The sequence below is a fragment of the Elephas maximus genome, chromosome X, assembly GCF_024166365.1.
Source record: "Elephas maximus indicus isolate mEleMax1 chromosome X, mEleMax1 primary haplotype, whole genome shotgun sequence".
Taxonomy (NCBI): Eukaryota; Metazoa; Chordata; class Mammalia; order Proboscidea; family Elephantidae; genus Elephas; species Elephas maximus.
The window spans coordinates 171,277,554-171,298,355 of NC_064846.1; the positions used below are offsets into that span (position 1 = coordinate 171,277,554).

Below are 20,802 nucleotides of genomic sequence, written 5' to 3' on the forward strand. Positions count from 1 at the left end.
CTTAGTGTTTTCCTAGTCCCCTTCGCCTTTCCTTTGCAGGCTCAGCATGAGCAGAGGAAGAGAGTGTGACTGCTGTTTGACCTTCCTTAGCCCTCCGAAGATGGCAATGTAGTCCTGAAGATCAAGTGCGCTTGTGCTATATCCCATAAGAAGTGATGCCAAGGGTTGCCCAGAGGACTCCATCTTGAATAGCAGCTGATTCCATGTTAGATTGTAGAAGCCAGGGCAACCTAATTAACATACACCCCATTCTGAGAAGGACTGGACCCTTGAAATAAGCCCACTAAATATTCATTACTCTGTTGTGTCCAGGGAACCCATATAAGCCCTTCCCTTGCTTCCCTTTTCCAGTCAGTCTTTTGGAGAGGCTTAGATCCCCACAGACTCCTTTTGCTTGACTCAAGCAAAATAAAGCTTGCTGAAGATAAAGTTTGTCTTTCGTGTGTACTCCTACCCCAGAGTAGTCAAGGACACTTTGTGTCAGATTAGCAATTGGTAACAAGATCTCAGTTTCTAGCCAATCTGTGAAAAGGTGATGCTTTCAATGCATTTGCCCATTTCTAAGGTTGATATATACTAATGACTCTGTAATGTTCCTCGGACTTGGGCAGACATGGCTGTGGCGGCATGCTTGTACGTTTACCCGTTCTTGCCTGTTGTTGTTGTTGTTAGGTGCCGTCCAGTCGCTTCCGACTCATACCGACCCTGTGCACAACAGAAGGGAACACTGCCCGGTCCTGTGCCATCCTTACAATCCCTGTTATGCTTGAGCTCACTGTTGCAGCCACTGTGTCAATCCACCTTGTTGAGGGTCTTCCTCTTTTCCATTGACCCTGTACTCTGGGCCAAGCATGATGTCCTTCTCCAGGGACTGATCCATCCTGACAACATGTCCAAAATATGTAAGACCCAGTCTCGCCATCCTTGCCTCTAAGGAGCATTCTGGCCGCACTTCTTCCAAGACAGATTTGTTGGTTCTTTTGGCAGTCCATGGTATATTCAATATTCTTCCCCAACAACACAATTCAAAGGCGTCAACCCTTCTTCCCTCTTCGCTATTCATTGTCCAGCTTTCACATGCATATGATGTGACTGAAAATACCATGGCTTGCCTATTCTATAATATTTCCTTGAACTCGGGCAGAGGTGACGGGCAGCATGGTTAACCAGTTCCCACTTCTACCTTTTGGATTATATGCCCAATGGAAGTTTCTTTTTTGCTTTACTAAACCTTGTGGTGTTTCTTACCCTACAACACCCTATACTACAGAGTAGAACTGCCCCATAGGGTTTCCAAGGAGCAGCTGGTGGATTTGAACTCCCAACCTTTTGCTTACCAGCCAAACGCTTAACCACTGCCCCACCAGGGCCCCGAAGTCAATGAAACAGGCTGACCACGCTATGTAATTTTAATCGAGATTTCTAGACTAACAGATAGGTTTTTCGAGAAAAACCTGTTGTTGCCTGACTAGGGTCTGTGCCCCGGAGCAGTTGAGCCAAGGAAACATACTCCAAGTCAGGAAGAATGAGAAAGTTCATCCAGGAGATGTGTACATCGCCAGAATCCTGACAGCAACACAGGCCGTCTCTATAAAAAAATAAAAAAATAAATAAAATAAGGCGTCCCAAAAAGCGATTTTTCATTAGAGCCTATATGGAATTTTTACAAAGGTTAGAAGTGTCTTTGTAGCCTACAGATCCCCTGGCAGGAGGAGTTCTTCATTACCAGATAGTGACAAGAATCTCTTTATCAGACTAAAGAGATACATGCTGGACTTCTCTTTATCAGGCTAAACATGTATACAAGTCAGACACCGGCTTCTCATTTCCCTGTGAGGGCTTGTGAATCACAGGTGGTCTGGGCAGAACAAAAGAAGTTATTTGCATCACATCAAACAAAGAACAAAGTCATTGGCATTAGGTCAAAACAAAGTCAATAGCAAAGGCATGGGAAGGAGGAGGCAGGCAGGGGAAGGAAAAGAACTTCTAAATTCTTCATGGGGTTACTTATGGCAAGCTCTCAATCACCCATTTTGAAAAAGGAGAGAACTTGCTGGGTACTATTAGAGTCACAGTGGTTTTCTTCAGTGGTCAAAACCAGGATGTGAAACCATATTCCCCAAGAGAGTCTTAACCAAGTGACTATCTACACCCTTGAAAATAAATGTTCTGAGGAAGAGTGCTGTCTCGGTGCTGTTGTCAATGAGATAGTTTTGCAAGTCAGACAAAAATACATGTAAGCGAAAATCCAGGGAGGCGGGGCCAAGATGGAGGACTAGGTAGACGCTACCTCGGATCCCTCTTGCAACAAAGACTCGGAAAAACAAGTGAATCAATCACATACATAACAATCTACGAACCCTGAACAACAAACACAGATTTAGAGGCTGAAAACAAACAAATACGGGGAAGCAGCCACTGTTTTCAGAGCCTGGAACCAGCGTCCCAGTCAGGTAACCTTGGCGCCGGGCTTCTGGGCCCAGGGGAGCTGAACTCAAAAATCTTGTGCTGGCGCAAACAAGGGCCGCAGCCCTACTCCCCTGAACTAACCCCGGGAGGGGGCCCAGTCAGTCCGCGGAGTCGGCGCGGCGACGCGGCTGGCGGGACGAGAAGTCCCCGGGAGGCAGCGACTGATTTGGGAGCCGGGAGTGCAGCGTCCCAGCAGGGGAACCTGGACGCTGGGCTTTGGACTGGCAGCGGAGGATCTGACCGCGGCTTCAGCGGGCCAGACCCCCGAGGGCAATCTCCACACAGCCAGCACACGTAGGCGACACGCCCCTCGGGAATCTCAGATAAAATAGTCATTCCAAGCAAGACAAGCAACTTTGGCTATATTCCGAGGTGCTACTCGCCTATCTCTCTGAACTCTCCCCCACCCTTCCCAGGCGGCTTCATTAACGTTGGAATTTCCTGAGCCAGAGGGAGAACGGCTCCGGCTCCGCGGCGGCTTTGCTTCCCCGCCCCTTTTTTTTTTTTTTGGTCTTTTCCTAACCCATTCTTCCGGCCTGAGAGAAGGAACCACAAAAAACCCAGGGACCAAAAATCCATCCCTAATTGGACTAAAAACACAGAACCACCTCCAGCCAAGCATATATGATCCAAATCTCGGACTTTCATCCTTACAGGGAACAAGGGGGCGGTTGTAATCCAAAGGCAGCTCTGATAGGGATCTGACTGTATTTTTTTTTAGCGGATTTTCTGGAAAAACAAGTTTCCCAGTCATGGCTTTGAGACAGCAGTCGATATCAAACCACATAAAGAAGCAGACCATGACAGCTTCTACAACCCCCCAAACAAAAGAATCAAAATCTTTCCCAAATGAAGATACAATCCTGGAATTATCAGATACAGAATATAAAAAACTAATTTACAGAATGCTTCAAGACATCACAAACGAAATAAGGCAAACTGCAGAAAAAGCCAAGGAACACACTGATAAAACAGTTGAAGAACTCAAAAAGATTATTCAAGAACATAGTGGAAAAATTAATAAGTTGCAAGAATCCATAGAGAGACAGCATGTAGAAATCCAAAAGACTAACAATAAAATTACAGAATTAGACAATGCAATAGGAAGTCAGAGGAGCAGACTCGAGCAATTAGAACGCAGACTGGGAAATCTGGAGGACCAGGGAATTAACACCAACATAGCTGAAAAAAAATCAGATAAAAGAATTAAAAAAAAAATGAAGAAACCCTAAGCATCATGTGGGACTCTATCAAGAAGGATAACTTGCGTGTGATTGGAGTCCCAGAACAGGGAGGGAGGACAGAAAACACAGAGAAAATAGTTGAAGATCTGCGGGCAGAAAACTTCCCTGACATCATGAAAGACGAAAGGATATCTATCCAAGATGCTCATCGAACCCCATTTAAGATTGATCCAAAAAGAAAAACACCAAGACATATTATCATCAAACTTGCCAAAACCAAAGATAAAGAGAAAATTTTAAAAGCAGCCAGGGAGAAAAGAAAGGTCTCCTTCAAGGGAGAATCAATAAGAATAAGTTCAGACTACTCAGCAGAAACCATGCAGGCAAGAAGGGAATGGGACGACATATACAGAGCACTGAAGGAGAAAAACTGCCAGCCAAGGATCATATATCCAGCAAAACTCTCTCTGAAATAAGAAGGCGAAATTAAGATATTTACAGATAAACACAGGTTTAGAGAATTTGCAAAAACCACACCAAAGCTACAAGAAATACTAAAGGATATTGTTTGGTCAGAAAACCAATACTATCAGATACCAGCACAACACAAGGTCACAAAACAGAACATCCTGATATCAACTCAAATAGGGAAATCACAAAAACAAATTAAGATTAATTTAAAAAAATGCTCATAACAGGGAATCACTGAAGTCAATAGGTAAAAGATCACAATAATCGAAAAGAGGGACTAAATACAGGTGGCATAGAACTGCCATATGGAGAGTGATACAAGGCGATATAGAACAATACAAGTTAGGTTTTTACTTAGAGAAATAGGGGTAAATATTAAGGTAACCACAAAGAGGTATAACAACCCCATAACTCAAGATAAAAGCCAAGAAAAATGTAACGACTCAACAAACATAAAGTCAAACACTACGAAAATGAGGATCTCACAATTTACTAAGAAAAACATCTCAGCACAAAAAAAGTATGTGGAAAAATGAAATTGTCAACAACACACATAAAAAGGCATCAAAATGACAACACTAAACACTTATTTATCTATAATTACGCTGAATGTAAATGGACTAAATGCACCAATAAAGAGACAGAGAGTCTCGGACTGGATAAAGAAACACGATCCGTCTCTATGCTGCCTACAAGAGACACACCTTAGACTTAGAGACACAAACAAACTAAAACTCAAAGGATGGAAAAAAATATATCAAGCAAACAATAAGCAAAAAAGAAGAGGAGTAGCAATATTAATTTCTGACAAAATAGACTTTAGACTTAAATCCACCACAAAGGATAAAGAAGGACACTACATAATGATAAAAGGGACAATTGATCAGGAAGACATAACCATATTAAATATTTATGCACCCAATGACAGGGCTGCAAGATACATAAATCAAATTTTAACAGAACTGAAAAGTGAGATAGACACCTCCACAATTATAGTAGGAGACTTCAACACACCACTTTCGGAGAAGGACAGGACATCCAGTAAGAAGCTTAACAGAGACACGGAAGACCTAATTACAACAATCAACCAACTTGACCTCATTGACTCATACAGAACTCTCCACCCAACTGCTGCAAAGTATACTTTTTTTTCTAGTGCACATGGAACATTCTTTAGAATAGACCACATATTAGGTTATAAAACAAACCTTTGCAGAATCCAAAACATTGAAATATTACAAAGCATCTTCTCAGACCACAAGGCAATAAAACTAGAAATCAATAACAGAAAAACTAGGGAAAAGAAATCAAAAACTTGGAAACTGAACAATACCCTCCTGAAAAAAGACTGGGTTATAGAAGACATCAAGGAGGGAATAAGGAAATTCACAGAATGCAACGAGAATGAAAATACTTCCTATCAAAACCTCTGGGACACAGCAAAAGCAGTGCTCAGAGGCCAATTTATATCGATAAATGCACACATACAAAAAGAAGAAAGAGCCAAAATCAGAGAACTGTCCCTACAACTTGAACAAATAGAAAGGGAGCAACAAAAGAATCCATCGGGCACCAGAAGAAAACAAATAATAAAAATTAGAGCTGAACTAAATGAATTAGAGAACAGAAAAACAATTGAAAGAATTAACAAAGCCAAAAGCTGGTTCTTTGAAAAAATTAACAAAATTGATAAACCATTGGCTAGACTGACTAAAGAAATACGGGAAAGGAAACAAATAACCCGAAAAAGAAACGAGAAGGGCCACATCACAACAGACCCAACTGAAATTAAAAGAATCATATCAGATTATTACGAAAAATTGTACTCTAACAAATTTGCAAACCTAGAAGAAATGGATGAATTCCTGGAAAAACACTACCTACCTAAACTAACACATTCAGAAGTAGAACAACTAAATAGACCCATAACAAAAAAAGAGATTGAAACGGTAATCAAAAAACTCCCAACAAAAAAAAGCCCTGACCCGGACGGCTTCACTGCAGAGTTCTACCAAACTTTCAGAGAAGAGTTAACACCACTACTACTAAAGGTATTTCAAAGCATAGAAAATGACGGAATACTACCCAACTCATTCTATGAAGCCACCATCTCCCTGATACCAAAAGCAGGTAAAAAAAGACATTACAAAAAAAGAAAATTACAGACCTATATCCCTCATGAACATAGATGCAAAAATCCTCAACAAAATTCTAGCCAAGAGAATTCAACAACATATCAAAAAAATAATTCACCACGATCTAGTGGGATTTATACCAGGTATGCAAGGCTGGTTTAATATCAGAAAAACCATTAATGTAATCCACCACATAAATAAAACAAAAGACAAAAACCACATGATCTTATCAATTGATGCAGAAAAGGCATTTGACAAAGTCCAACACCCATTTATGATAAAAACTCTCACCAGAATAGGAATTGAAGGAAAATTCCTCAACATAATAAAGGGCATCTGTGCAAAGCCAACAGGCAACATCACTCTAAATGGAGAGAACATGAAAGCATTTCCCTTGAGAACGGGAACCAGACAAGGATGCCCTTTATCACGGCTCTTATCCAACATTGCGCTAGAAGTCCTAGCCAGGGCAATTAGGCGAGAAAAAGAAATAAAGGGCATCCGGATTGGCAAGGAGGAAGTAAAATTATCTCTATTTGCAGACGACATGATCTTATACACAGAAAACCCTAAGGAATCCTCCAGAAAACTACTGAAACTAATAGAAGAGTTTGGCAGAGTCTCAGGTTATAAGATAAACATACAAAAATCACTTGGATTCCTCTACATCAACAAAAAGAACATCGAAGAGGAAATCACCAAATCAATACCATTCACAGTAGCCCCCAAGAAGATAAAATACTTAGGAATAAATCTTACCAAGGATGTAAAAGACCTATACAAAGAAAACTATAAAACTCTGCTACAAGAAATTCAAAAGGACATACTTAACTGGAAAAACATACCCTGCTCATGGATAGGAAGACTTAACATAGTAAAAATGTCTACCTACCAAAAGCCATCTATACATATAACGCACTTCCAATCCAAATACCAGTGTCATATCTTAAGGGGATAGAGAAACAAATCACTAATTTCATATGGAAGGGAAAGAACCCCCGGATAAGCAAAGCATTACTGAAAAAGAAGAAGAAAGTGGGAGGCCTCACTCTACCTAATTTCAGAACCTATTATAGAGCTATAGTAGTCAAAACAGCCTGGTATTGGTACAACAAAAGGCAGATAGATCAATGGAACAGAATTGAGAACCCAGAAATAAATCCACCAATGTATGAGCAGCTGATATTTGACAAAGGACCAGTGTCAGTTAATTCGGGAAAGGATAGTCTTTTTAACAAATGATGCTGCCATAACTCGATATCCATTTGCAAAAAAATGAAACAGGACCCATACCTCACACCATGCACAAAAACTAACTCCAAGTGGATCAAAGATCTAAACATAAAGACTAAAACGATAAAGATCATGGAAGAAAAAATAGGGACAACCCTAGGAGTCGTAATACAGGGCATAAACAGAATACAAAACATTACCAAAAATGATGAAGAGAAACCAGATAACTGGGAGCTCCTAAAAATCAAACACCTATGCTCATCTAAAGACTTCACCAAAAGAGTAAAAAGACCACCTACAGACTGGGAAAGAATTTTCAGCTATGACATCTGCAACCAGCGCCTGATCTCTAAAATCTACATGATTCTGTCAAAACTCAACCACAAAAAGACAAACAACCCAATCAAGAAGTGGGCAAAGGATATGAACACACATTTCACTAAAGAAGATTTTCAGGCAGCCAACAGACACATGAGAAAATGCTCCCGATCATTAGCCATTAGAGAAATGCAAATTAAAACTACGATGAGATTCCATCTCACACCAACTAGACTGGCATTAATCTAAAAAACACAAAATAATAAATGTTGGAGAGGCTGCGGAGAGATTGGAACTCTCATACACTGCTGGTGGGATTGTAAAATGGTACAACCACTTTGGAAATCCATCTGGCGTTATCTTAAACAGTTAAAAATAGAACTACCATACAACCCAGAAATCCCACTCCTCGGAATATACCCTAGAGACACGAGAGCCTTCACACAAACAGATATATGCACACCCATGTTTACTGCAGCTCTGTTTACAATAGCAAAAAGCTGGAAGCAACCAAGGTGTCCGTCAACGGATGAATGGGTAAATAAATTGTGGTATATTCACACAATGGAATACTACGCATGGATAAAGAACAGTGACGAATCTCTGAAACATTTCATAACGTGGAGAAATCTGGAAGGCATTATGCTGAGCGAAATGAGTCAGAGGCAAAAGGACAAATATTGTATAAGACCACTATTATAAGATCTTGAGAAATAGAAAAAACGGAGAAGAACACATACTTTTGTGGTTACAAAGGGGGGAGGGAGGGAGGGAGGGAGAGGGATTTTTATTGATCAATCAGTAGATAAGAACTCCTTTGGGTGAAGGGAAAGACAACACTCAATACAAGGAAGGTCAGCCTAATTGGACTGGACTAAAAGCAAAGAGGTTTCCGGGATAAAATGAAAGCTTCAAAGGTCAGCGGAGCAGGGGCTGGGGTCTAGGGAACATGGTTTGAGGGGACTTCTAAGTCAATGGGCAAAATAATTCTATTATGAAAACATTCTGCATCCCACTTTGAATTGTGGCGCCTGGGGTCCTAAATGCCAACAAGCGGCCATCTAAGATACATCAATTGGTCTCAACCTACCTGGAGCAAAGGCAAAGGAAGAACACCAAGGTCACACGACAACTAAGAACCCAAGAGACAGAAAGGGCCACATGAACCAGAGAGCTACATTATCCTGAGACCAGAAGAACTAGTTGGTGCCCGGCCACAATCGATGTCTCCCCTGTCAGGGAGCACAACAGACAACTCCTGAGGGAGCAGGAGACCAATGGGATACAGACCCCAGATTCTCATGAAAAGACCATACCTAATGGTATGATTGCGACTAGAGGAATCCCAGAGACAATGCTCCCCAGACCTTCTGATGGCACAGGACAGGAACCAAAATCAAAGAACTATCCCTACAACTTGAACAAATAGAAAGAGAGCAACAAAAGAAACCCACAGGCACCAGGAGAAAACAAATAATAAAAATTAGAGCAGAACTAAATGAAATAGAGAACAGAAAAGCAATTGAAAGCATTAACCAGACCAAAAGCTGGTTTTTTGAAAAACTCAACAAAATTGATAAACCATTGGCCAAACTGACAAAAGAAAAACAGGAGAGGAAGCAATAACCCAAATAAGAAATGAGGCGGGCGATATTACAACAGACCCAACTGAAATTAAAAGAATCATATCTGATTACTATGAAAAACTATACTCAAATTTGTAAACCTAGAAGAAATGGATGAATTCCTAGAAACACACTACCTACCTAAACTAACACAAACAGAGGCAGAACAACTAAACAGAGCCATAACAAAAGAAGAGATTGAAAAGGTAATCAAAAAACTCCCAACAAAAAAAAGCCTTGGTCCGGAGGGCTTCACTGCAGAGTTCTACCAAACTTTCAGAGAAGAGTTAACACCACTACTACTAAAGGTATTTCTGAGCATAGAAAAGGATGGAATGCTCCCAAACTCATTCTATGAAGCCACCATATCCCTGATACCAAAACCAGGTAAAGACACCACAAGAAAAGAAAATTATAGACCTGGATACCTCATGAATGTAGATGCAAAAGTCCTCAACAAAATTCTAGCCAATAGAATTCAACAACATATCAAAAAAATAATTCACCATGACCAAGTGGGATTCATACCAGGTATGCAGGGATGGTTCAACATTAGAAAAACAATTAATGTAATCCACCACATAAGTAAAACAAAAGACAAGAATCACATGATTTAATCATTGATGCAGAAAAGGCATTTGACAAAGTTCAACACTCATTCATGATAAAAACTCTCAGCAAAATAGGAATAGAAGGAAAATTTCTCAACATAATCAAGGGCATTTATACAAAGCCAACAGCCAACATCACCCTAAATGGAGAGAGCCTGAAAGCATTCCCACTGAGATCAGCAACCAGACAAGGTTGCCCTTTATCACCACTCTTATTCGACATTGTGCTGGAAGTCCTAGCCAGAGCAATTAGGCTAGATAAAGAAATAAAGGGCATTCAGATTGGCAAGGAAGAAGTCAAAGTATCTCTATTTGCAGATGACATGATCTTATACACAGAAAACCCTAAGGAATCCTCCAGAAAACTACTGAAACTAATAGAAGAGTTCAGTGGAGCATCCGGATACAAGATAAACATACAAAAATCACTTGGATTCCCCTACACCAACAAAAAGAACATCGAAGTGGAAATCACCAAATCAATGCCATTTACAGTAGCCCCCAAGAAGATAAAACACTTAGGAATAAATCTTACCAGAGATGTAAAAGACTTATACAAAGAAAACTACGGTACACTTCTGCAAGAAACCAAAAGAGACTTACATAAGTGGAAGAACATACCTTGCTCATGGATAGGAAGACTTAACATTATAAAAATGTCTATTCTACCAAAAGCGATCTATACATGTAATGCAGTTCCGATCCAAATCCCAAGGACATTCTTTAATGAGAGGGAGAAACAAATCACCAATTTCATATGGAAGAGAAAGAGGCCCCGGATAAATAAGGCATTACTGAAAAAGAAGAACAAAGTGGGAGGCCTTACTTTACCTGATTTTAGAACCTATTATACCGCCACAGTAGTCAAAACGGCCTGGTACTGGTACAACAACAGACACATAGACCAATGGAACAGAATTGAGAATCCAGACATAAATCCATACACATATGAGCAGTTGATATTTGATAAAAAAAAAAAAAATTGATAAAGGCCCCAAAAAGTTAAATGGGGAAAAGACAGTCTTTTTAACAAATGGTGCTGGCATAACTGGATATTCATCTGCAAAAAATGAAACAAGACCCATACCTCACTCCATGCACAAAAACTAACTCAAAATAGATCAAAGACCTAAATATAAAATCTAAAACGATAAAGATCATGGAAGAAAAAAATAGGAACAGCGCTAGGAGCCCTAATACATGGCATAAACAGTATAGAAAACCCGATAAAGAACGTAGAAGAAAAACCAGATAACTGGGACCTCCTAAAAATCAAACACTTATGCTCATCCAAAGACTTCACCAAAAGAGTAAAAAGACTACCTACAGACCGGAAAAAAGTTTTTAGCTATGACATTTCTGATCAGCGACTGATCTCTAAAATCTACATGATACTGCAAAAACTCAACTGCAAAAAGACAAATAACCCAATTAAATAATGGGCAAAAGATATGAACAGACACTTCACTAAAGAAGACATTCAGGTAGCTAACAGATACATGAGGAAATGCTCACGATCATTAGCCATTAGGGAAATGCAAATCAAAACTACGATGAGATTTCATCTCTCTCCAACGAGGCTGGCATTAATCCAAAAACACAAGATAATAAATGTTGGAGAGGCTGTGGAGAGATTGGAACACTTCTACACTGCTGGTGGGAATGTCAAAAGGCACAACCAGTTTGGAAATCGATTTGGCGCTTCCTTAAAAAGCTAGAAATAGAACTACCATAGGATCCAGCAATCCCACTCCTTGGAATATATCCTAGAGAAATAAGAGCCTTTACACCAACAGATATATGCACACCCATATTTATTGCAGCAGTGTTTACAATAGCAAAAACATGGAAGCAACCAAGGTGCCCATCAATGGATGAATGGATAAATAAATTATGGCATATTCACACAATGGAATACTATGCATTGATAAAGAACAGTGAGGAATCTGTGAAACATTTCATAACATGGAGGAACCTGGAAGGCATTATGCTGAGTGAAATTAGTCAGTTGCAAAAGGACAAATATTGTATGAGACCACTATTATAAGAACTTGAGAAATAGTTTAAACTGAAAAGAAAACATTCTTTTGTGGTTACGAGAGGGGGAAGGGAGGGAGGGTGGGAGAGGGGAATTCACTAGGTAGTAGATAAGAACTACTTTAGGTGAAGGGAAAGACAGCACACAGTACAGGGGAGGTCAGCACAATTGGACTAAACCGAAAGCAAAGAAGTTTCCTGAATAAACTGAATGCTTTGAAGGCCAGCGTAGCAGGGGCAGCGGTCTGGCAACCATGGTTTCAGGGGACATCTAAGTCAATTGGCATAATAAAATCTATTAACAAAACATTCTGCATCCCAGTTTGAAGAGTGGTGTCTGGGGTCTTAAACGCTACCAAGCAGCCATCTAAGATGCATCAATTGGTCTCAACCCACCTGGATCAAAGGAGAATGAAGAACACCAAGGATACAAGGTGATTACGAGCGCAAGAGACAGAAAGGGACACATGAACCTGTGACTACATCATCCTGAGACTAGAAGAACTAGATGGTGCCTGCCCACAACCGATGACTGCCCTGACAGGGAGCACAACAGAGAACCCCTGAGGGAGCAGGAGAGCTGTGGGATGCAGACCACAAATTCTCCTAAAAAGACCAGACTTAATGGTCTGACTGAGACTGGAAGGACCCCGGTGGTCATGGACCCCAGACCTTCTGTTGGCCCAGGACAGGAACCATTCCCGAAGCCAACTCATCAGACATGGATTGGACTGGACAATGGGTTGGAGAGGGATGCTGGTGAGGAGTGAACTTCTTAGATCAGGTGGACACTTGAGACTATGTTGACATCTCCTGTCTAGAGGGGAGATGAGAGGGTGGAGGGGGTTAGAAACTGGCAAAAAGGACACGAAAAGAGAGAGTGGAGGGAGAGAACAGGCTGTCTCATTAGGGGGAAAGTACTTGGGAGTGTGTAGCAAGGTGTACCTGGGTTTTTGTGTGAGAGACTGACTTGATTTGTAAACTTTCACTTAAAGCACAACAAAAATTATTAAAAAAAAAATTTAATTAAAAAGAAATCAAAACCTGGTGGTACAGTGGTTAAGAGCTCAGCCGCTAACCAAAAGGTTGGCAGTTTAGCACATAAACCAGAGACTCCATCAGCCTGAGACCAGAACTAGATAGTGCCTGGCTACCACCAGTGACCATCCCGACAGGGAACACAACAGAGAGTCCCTGACAGACCAGGAGAAAAGTGTGCTGCAGAACTCAGATTCACATAAAAAGACCAGACTTAATGGTCTGACTGAGACTGGAGGAACCCCAGAAGGCTTGGCCCCCGGACTCTCTGTTAACCCAGAACTAAAACCATTCCAAGGCCAACTCTTCAGACAAAGATTAGACTGGACTATAAACCATGAAATAATACTCACGAAGAGAGTGCTTCTTAGTTCAAGTAGATACATGACACTAATGGGCAGCTCCTGTCTGGAGGCGAGGTGAGAAGGAAGAAAGGGACAGGAGCTGGTTGAGTAGACACGGGAAACCTGGGGTAGAAGGGAGGAACGTGCTCTCACATTATAGGGGTAGCAACTTGGGACACATAACAATGTGTGTATAAATTTTGCAGAAATTGAGCTGTAAACTTTCACCTAAAACACAATAAATAAATGAAGATCAGTAAAGTAAACAAACCAAAAAAAGGTTGGCAGTTCGAATCCACCAGCTGCTCCTTGGAAACCCTTGAGGCAGTTCTACTCTGTCTATAGGGTCACTATGAGTCGAAATCGACTTGATGGCAATGGGTCAACAGGTTTAAGGGTCTTATGAATTTCGGACTGTTGCTTTCTAACCCTGGGTGCCTGTGCAAGGAAATTTAGGAAGGTACATTCCAGATCGCCCTGACTTCTCTGGTGCTGGCTTCTGGCTCCTATCACGGAAGACCTTTCCATCCACTGTGTACCTTCCCAAAGTTTCCCAACTTACTAAGACTCTTAGGAATTACAGTGATTTTAAGCTGTTGTTAATTGAGTCAATTCCGACTCATGGCGACCCCAAGTGTGCAGAGAACTGTGCTCCATAGGGTTTTCATGGCTGTCACTTTTCACAATGGAGCTGTGGTAGCGCAGTGCTTAAGTGCTCAGCTGCTAACTGAAAGGTCGATGGTTCAAATCCACCAGCTGCTCAGCGGGACAAAGATGCGGCAGCCTGCTTCCATAAAGATGACAGCCTTGGAAACCCATGGGGCAATTCTATTCTATCGTATAGGGTCGTCATGAGTTGGAATCAACTCAACGGCAATGGCTTTGGTTTGGTTTAGGGTGGTACAAACAATTTGCACTCAACTACCAACCTAAAGGTTGGTGGTTGTAATCCACCCAGTGGTACTGCCAACAAAAAGGCCTGGAGATCTGCTTCCATAAAGATGACAGCCAAGAAAATCCTATAAGGTCACTAAAAGTCAGGATTGATTTGATGGCAATGGTTTTACTTTTTTAAAATAGGATACTTCAGAAGCAGGTTGCCAGGCCTTTCTTCCGAGGTACATGGGGATGGGGTTAAAAAAAAACAAAACCCATTGCTGTCACGTCAACTCATATTTACCCTAGAGGACAGAGTAGAACTGCCCCATAGGGTTTCCTAGGAACACCTGGTGGATATGAACTGCTAGCATTTTGGTTAGCAGCCATAGCTCTTAACCCCTGCTCCACCAGGGCTCTGTGGGTGGGTTAGGACCTCAAAAAAAGAACTTTAAATCTAGAAAGCCTTCAGTTTTCAAGTGGTATCTGACTCCTCTGGCCCCCTAGTTTGCCTCTGTCATGTGACTACCATTTTCAGAATTCTCTGACCAGCCCTGGTAGTTATGGAAACGTAAGAATGTTTCAATTTCCAACGACCTCTCAAGCTGGCAGTTACCACTGTTAGCACTCCTGGGAAGTCCTCTTCTCCTTTTTTCTCTGTCAGGGTGAAGCACTGTGGTTTAGTTATATTTTTGCCCTGGCTGAGGTCACTGAGGCTTTTTGGTGGCCGCCTTTAATCTCTTCATCTTCCCTCAGAAAAGATCAGATGTCCCGTGATGGCCAAGCAAAGCAGGTAAGCCTAGGCCGCCTTTCTGTTGCTGTAAACAAGCTTCATTTCATTTTCATCACGGACTGCTAGGCTGTATGCCGTTGGCAGTTAAAATGAGGCCACCTGAGTATCACTTTGAATGTGAGTTATAACTCCTCACATTGGCCAATGTTACCTCCACCGCCACATCGCTCTTTACATGAGAGCCATGACAGGATTTAGTGTCAACGTGGGAAGAAAGTAAATGCCTAATGTGTGACTTAGCTATATGTGATGGTGTCAATCTTAAAAGGTCTTGAGTCAAATCGAGAGAACAGAGACCAGAAGGGAAGTAGATTTTAGATCTTCCCATATGCTGCTATTAGTCAAGATTCACTTTTTGTGGGACACAGAGAAGGCCATAGGTCGCCGTGATTTTAGTGGACATGGGATTTGTCTGTTTGTTGGTGCTCTTTTGATGTGAACAAACGCCATGGACTATTAGCCAGGAAGCATGTGTCTAATGGCAAGAACTCTGAAGTTGTTGGGAATATCAGGCTTCGCAGCAAGGGGATAGAGATTGGAGGCTCCAAAATGCTCCGTATGGACAGTCACTTACATTAGCCACACACCTGGTGACTCTGAGCAGACCCTATATCATACCCTTCTGTGCAAAGCAACTGAGGGGGAAGTTGTATGAGGACAGTTTTCTGAGTATCCCTGCTTCTTACTCCCAAGAGTTCGAATTGACAAGAAATGCACTTCAGTTGGTTCACAATCTAAATAAAAAAAAACCAAAACCCAGTGCCGTCAAGTCGATTCCGACTCATAGCGACCCTATAGGACAGAGTAGAACTGTCCCACAGTCTAAATACTTAGTACAAATTCCTGGAATTAGAGTTGCTGAGCAAGGTACAACATGTCAGTTTTTCATAGATACAGTGAAATTACACTCCAAAAATGTCTGACAAATGGATATTCCCACAATGGTCATGGATTTATAGACTTCTTTTCTTTTCTAGATTTTATTTATTGTGTTGTTGTTGAGAATATACACAGCAAAACACACACCGGTTCAGTAGTTTCTACACGGACCATTTAGTGATGTTAATTACACGCTTCAAGCTGGGCAACCGTTCTCACCCTCCTTTTCCGAGTTGTTCCTCCCTCACTTGTTTTTTAATATACTTTAGGTAAAAGTTGACAGAGCAGATCAGTTTCTCATTCCAAAATGTATCCGCCAATTGTTTCAGAACATTGGTTGCCACCCCCCCCAATGTGTGAGCACTCTCCCCCTTTCCACCCCAGGTTCCCCATTTCCACTCGTCCAGTGTTCCTGTCCCTTCCTGCCTCCTCAGCTTTGCTTTTGGGCAGGTGTTGCCCATTAGGTCTCCTCTGCCTGATTGAGCTAAGAAGCACGTTCCTCACTGTGTTATTGTTTATTTTGTAGGCCAGGCCAGGGGAAGTCCCACGACCATTCTGGGGAGATTTTGTGTGCAGCCAGGGAAGCGTGCCTTTCCCCCTTGATATTTCATTAGCAAATGTCTATGTGTATTTCTACATGGGACACGGACCATTCTTTAACTTCTTTGGCTTCCTCCCTTGCTTTTTATGGAGCCCTGGTGGCACAGTGGTTAAGAGCCTGGCGGCTAACCAAGACATCAGAGGTTTGAACCCACCAGCCGCTCCTTGGAAACCCTATGGGGCAGTTCTACTCTGTCCAATAGGGTCGCTATGAGTCGGAATCGACTTGACGGCAACAAATGTCCTTTTTACCAGTTAAGCTAAATTATTGTTAGGTGTTAAGATGACTTCAGGGGATATTTTTGGTTTAAAAGTTAAAGATTCGGCTTCTTTTATTCTTACAGAAGATACTTAGAGCACTAATTGAAGGCCAGGAAGGAGATAGAATAGGTAAATATCACCTCAGGCAAGAAGGGCAGGATGTAAATAGTCAGCACCTTTGAAACTGTAGCTCATCCAATCTATTTTTTTTTTCCTCCTTGGTGTTCCTGGCTTGACTTCATAACTCCTCTACCCCGTCTGCAGTCGACTTGAAATGAAGCACTTTCTCCGCAAACTCCTCGGCCTCCTTTTCAGTTACATGTCTTGGACATGTGGCATCATCCTGGCAATGAGCAGATCCTGGCGAGTGTGGGAAGTGGACAGCGAGATCGTTCCCATGGTGTCTATTGGACTTTGGGAAGTTTTTTATATTCAAAACCTTAACATCTCTGGCGTGCTGGTCAAGATGGGGCAGGTGTGTGTTATGGATGGGAGCTGGGCCCTTCCTGATGAAATCACGTATGCGCAGGAGCTGATCGTGTTAGCTAATTTGATGAAGTCAGTAGTCCTGAGTTTTGGCACAATGACCCTTTGGGTCAGTTGGATCAAAGCTCCGTACCCAGAGTTTCTTAGAATGTATTACAAAATCTGCGCCCACCTTCTTTTGCTCAGCTCTTGCTGTACCCTGAGTGCAATGATCTGGAATTTCAGTGCGGATTTTTCTGGAGAAACCCCCTTTGACTTTCCAGAGAGCTTTCCTGTTAAAAAAGAAGCACTGATACGGGAAAAGGGCTCCTATGTCCTCCCATTGGCAATCACAACTGCCTTCCTGTCTGTTATCAGTGCCTTCAGCTTCCTCTTTGAGCGATATTTACTAACACAGATTCGTGTGGAGCCCACAATTTTGGGCAGAAGTTCAAAACAAAGAGTATTCTGAGGGCTTTTACTTTTTGGAATGGCGACGTATACTTTTCCTGAAGAAATTTCTTACATTTACATAACATTGTCGTAGCCATCCACTCATTTGAAATAAACATCCTTATTTGACTTGTCAGGGTGTGTCTGAAACTGATTTTCTCCTTTTGTGCCCCTTGCTATAAACCTGTTCCTTTCTTTGAAGCCTTCACTTCCTGAGATCTGCAGGTAATCACCTTCTATATATACCTGACTCATAGTGATCCCATAGGACAGAGGACAACTGCCCCATAGGGTTTCCAAGGCTGTAACCTTCATGGAAGCAGATTGCCACATCTTTCTCCCTTGGAGTGGCTGGTGGGTTTGAACCACCGACCTTTTGGTTAGCAGCTGAGCACTTAACTACTGTGCCACCAGGGCCCCTTCTGTACATACACTGTCAAAAATCAAAGGCAGGAAGGAGAGCTTTTGCTTAGGAGGCATGGAGTTTATGTTAATGGGGGTGGAATGATTTGGAAAAGGATAGTGAGAATGGGTGAACCTCAAGGCTGTTATCAACTTTGGTGAAGGGAAGGACAACATACAATACAGGGGAAGTCAGCACAACTGGACTAAACCAAAAGCTAAGAAGTTCCCTGAACACAACCAAATACTTTGAGGGACAGAGTCGCTGGGATTGGGGCCTGGGGCCATAGTTTCGGGGGACATGTAGGTCAGTTGACATGACCAAGTTTATTAAGAAAATGTTCTACATCCCACTTTGGTGAGTGGCGTCTGGGATCTTTAAAAGCTTTCGAGCGGCCATCTAAGATACATCTATTGGTCCTATCCCACTTGGAGCAAAGGAGAATGAAGAAAACCACAGACACAAGGAAAATATTATTCTAGAGGGCTAAGGGACCACATGACCCAGAGACTCCACCTGCCCGAGACCAGGAGAACTAGATGGTGCTTGGCTACCACCAATGACCGCCTTGACAGAGAATACAACAGAGAGTCCTGGACAGAGCAGGAGAAAAATGTAGGCCAGAACCCAAGTTCATGTAAAAATATCAGCCTTAATGGTCTGACAGAGACTGGAGGAACCCCCCAAACTATGGTCCCTAGACTCTGTTAACCCACAAGTGAATCCATTCCTGATGCCCACTCTTCAGACAAAGATTAGACAGGAGTATAAAACAAAAACAATACGCCTGAGGAATGTGCTTCTTAATTCAACCAGATGTAAGAGACCAAATGGGCAGCTCCTGTCCAAAAGCAGGATAAGAAGGCAGGAAGGACAGGAACTGGTCGAATGGACACAGGGAGCCCAGGGTGGAAAGGGGAAATGTGCTGTCACATGGTGGGGATTGCAGCTAACGTCACAAAACAATCCGTGTATACATTTTTGAATGAGAAATTAACGTGAGCTGTAAGCTTTCTCCTAAAGCACCAAAAAAATTATATGTATATATAAAGGTGTATTGGCTTGGGCATCTAGTAGACTAGGTTCTGGGTTCCACCTCATTACTCCTAGTTGTTTTTACAGAAGTTAATTGACTATTCAGGATTCCCAGGTAAGCAGAAAATCACAATGCCTTACAGATACTTCAAGTTTACTTTTTATTCTTTGCTTTTAAGTAGATTTATTTAGCCTATGGGAGATTTTTGCACTGAAAAGTCCAAATAAATTACTAGAATTATCTGGTTTCACCTATGGAATTAACAATTTATTTATCAAACTAGTTCTTAGGGCAGTCTTTACGGTTCCAATTGCTCTAAATTTAGTTTACGTGCCTATAAAATGATAGGAGTAGAAGGAAGAGGAGGAAAAAGAAAAAAGGAAGAGAAGGAGGAGAAATGATAAACTCAAAGGATAAATGACAAATTGGAAATAAATATTTGCAACTGAAAGTATTAACCAAAGACTAATATCCTTAACATATAAAAAAAGGCCTTAGAAACAACAATCCCATAAAAAATGGACAAAGATTAAAAACAAGTGTTCACAAAAAAGGAAATACACGTGTTGAACATGAGTAGATATTCAATCCTCCGTACACATTAAAACTGTACTGAAATATTTTCAACTCTCAGAATGTCAAGTGATCCTACAATCTGATGATACAGTTTTTGGTTGGGGCCAAGGGAAACCGACATTCTCAAATATTATTAGAAGAGTACAGTTGACTCCTGTGCAGGGGATTCTGGCTTTATCTATCGGCTTCACTATCTGTCGTGGGCCCTCTCAGCCAGCAACCCCACTTCTGGACTTTGTCCTACAAACACCCTTGAACATCTGTACACTTGTGCAAATGATATTTGTACGAACATTAACTCAGACATCGCGTAGAATGGTGGAAAAAGGAAAAACGAAAACAATCCAAGTGACCAGCAATAGGGAACTAGCTAAGTAAACTACACAATAGAATACTACTGTCACGGCTTGAATTGTGTCTCCCCAAAAATGCCTTTCAACTTGGCTAGTCCATGATTGTCAGTATTGTGTGGTTGTCTACCATTTTGTCATCTGATGTGGTTTTCCTGTGTGTTGTAAATGCTACCTTTATGATGTCAATGAGGTGGGATTAGACACAGTTATGTCAATGAGGCCGGGCTCAATCTGCAAGATTAGGTTGTATCTTAAGAGAAAAACAAGTATAGAGAGAGGGGGACCTCATTACCACCTAGAAATCAACACTGGGAGCAGAGTGTGTCCTTTGGACTCGAGGTTCCTGCACTGAGAAGCTTGTAGACCAAACGAAGATTGATGACAAAGACCTTCCTCCAGAGCTGACAGAGAAAGCCTTTCCCTGGAGCTGGCACCCTGAATTGGGATTTCTAGCCTCCTGGACTGTAAGAGCAAACCCTGGTGGTTCTACGGCTGCTAACCAAAGGGTTGGCAGTTCAAATCTGCCAGGCGCTCCTTGGAAACTCTACGGGGCAGTTCTACTCTGTCCTATAGGGTCGCTATGAGTTGGAACCGACTCGACAGCACTGGGTAGACTGTAAGAGAATAAATTTCTCCTTGTTA

General features: G+C 41.7%; 1 protein-coding gene across 2 annotated transcripts in view; it reads left to right on the forward strand.

Moving 5' to 3' along the window:
• The window catches only part of LOC126069591 (uncharacterized), an 80,394-nt gene extending 62,421 nt beyond the window's left edge, over positions 1 to 17,973 (forward strand). The window contains exons 1-2 of one of the 2 annotated variants that reach the window (XM_049873135.1): positions 15,036 to 15,134; positions 17,139 to 17,973. In XM_049873135.1, the coding sequence (XP_049729092.1) occupies positions 15,118 to 15,134; positions 17,139 to 17,811 (690 nt within the window). In that variant the 5' untranslated portion in view covers positions 15,036 to 15,117 and the 3' untranslated portion in view covers positions 17,812 to 17,973. Of the gene's footprint in view, positions 1 to 15,035; positions 15,135 to 17,138 lie in introns of those variants that run through there. The other variant, XM_049873136.1, reaches the window with a different exon arrangement.
• Positions 17,974 to 20,802: the final 2,829 nt, after the last annotated feature.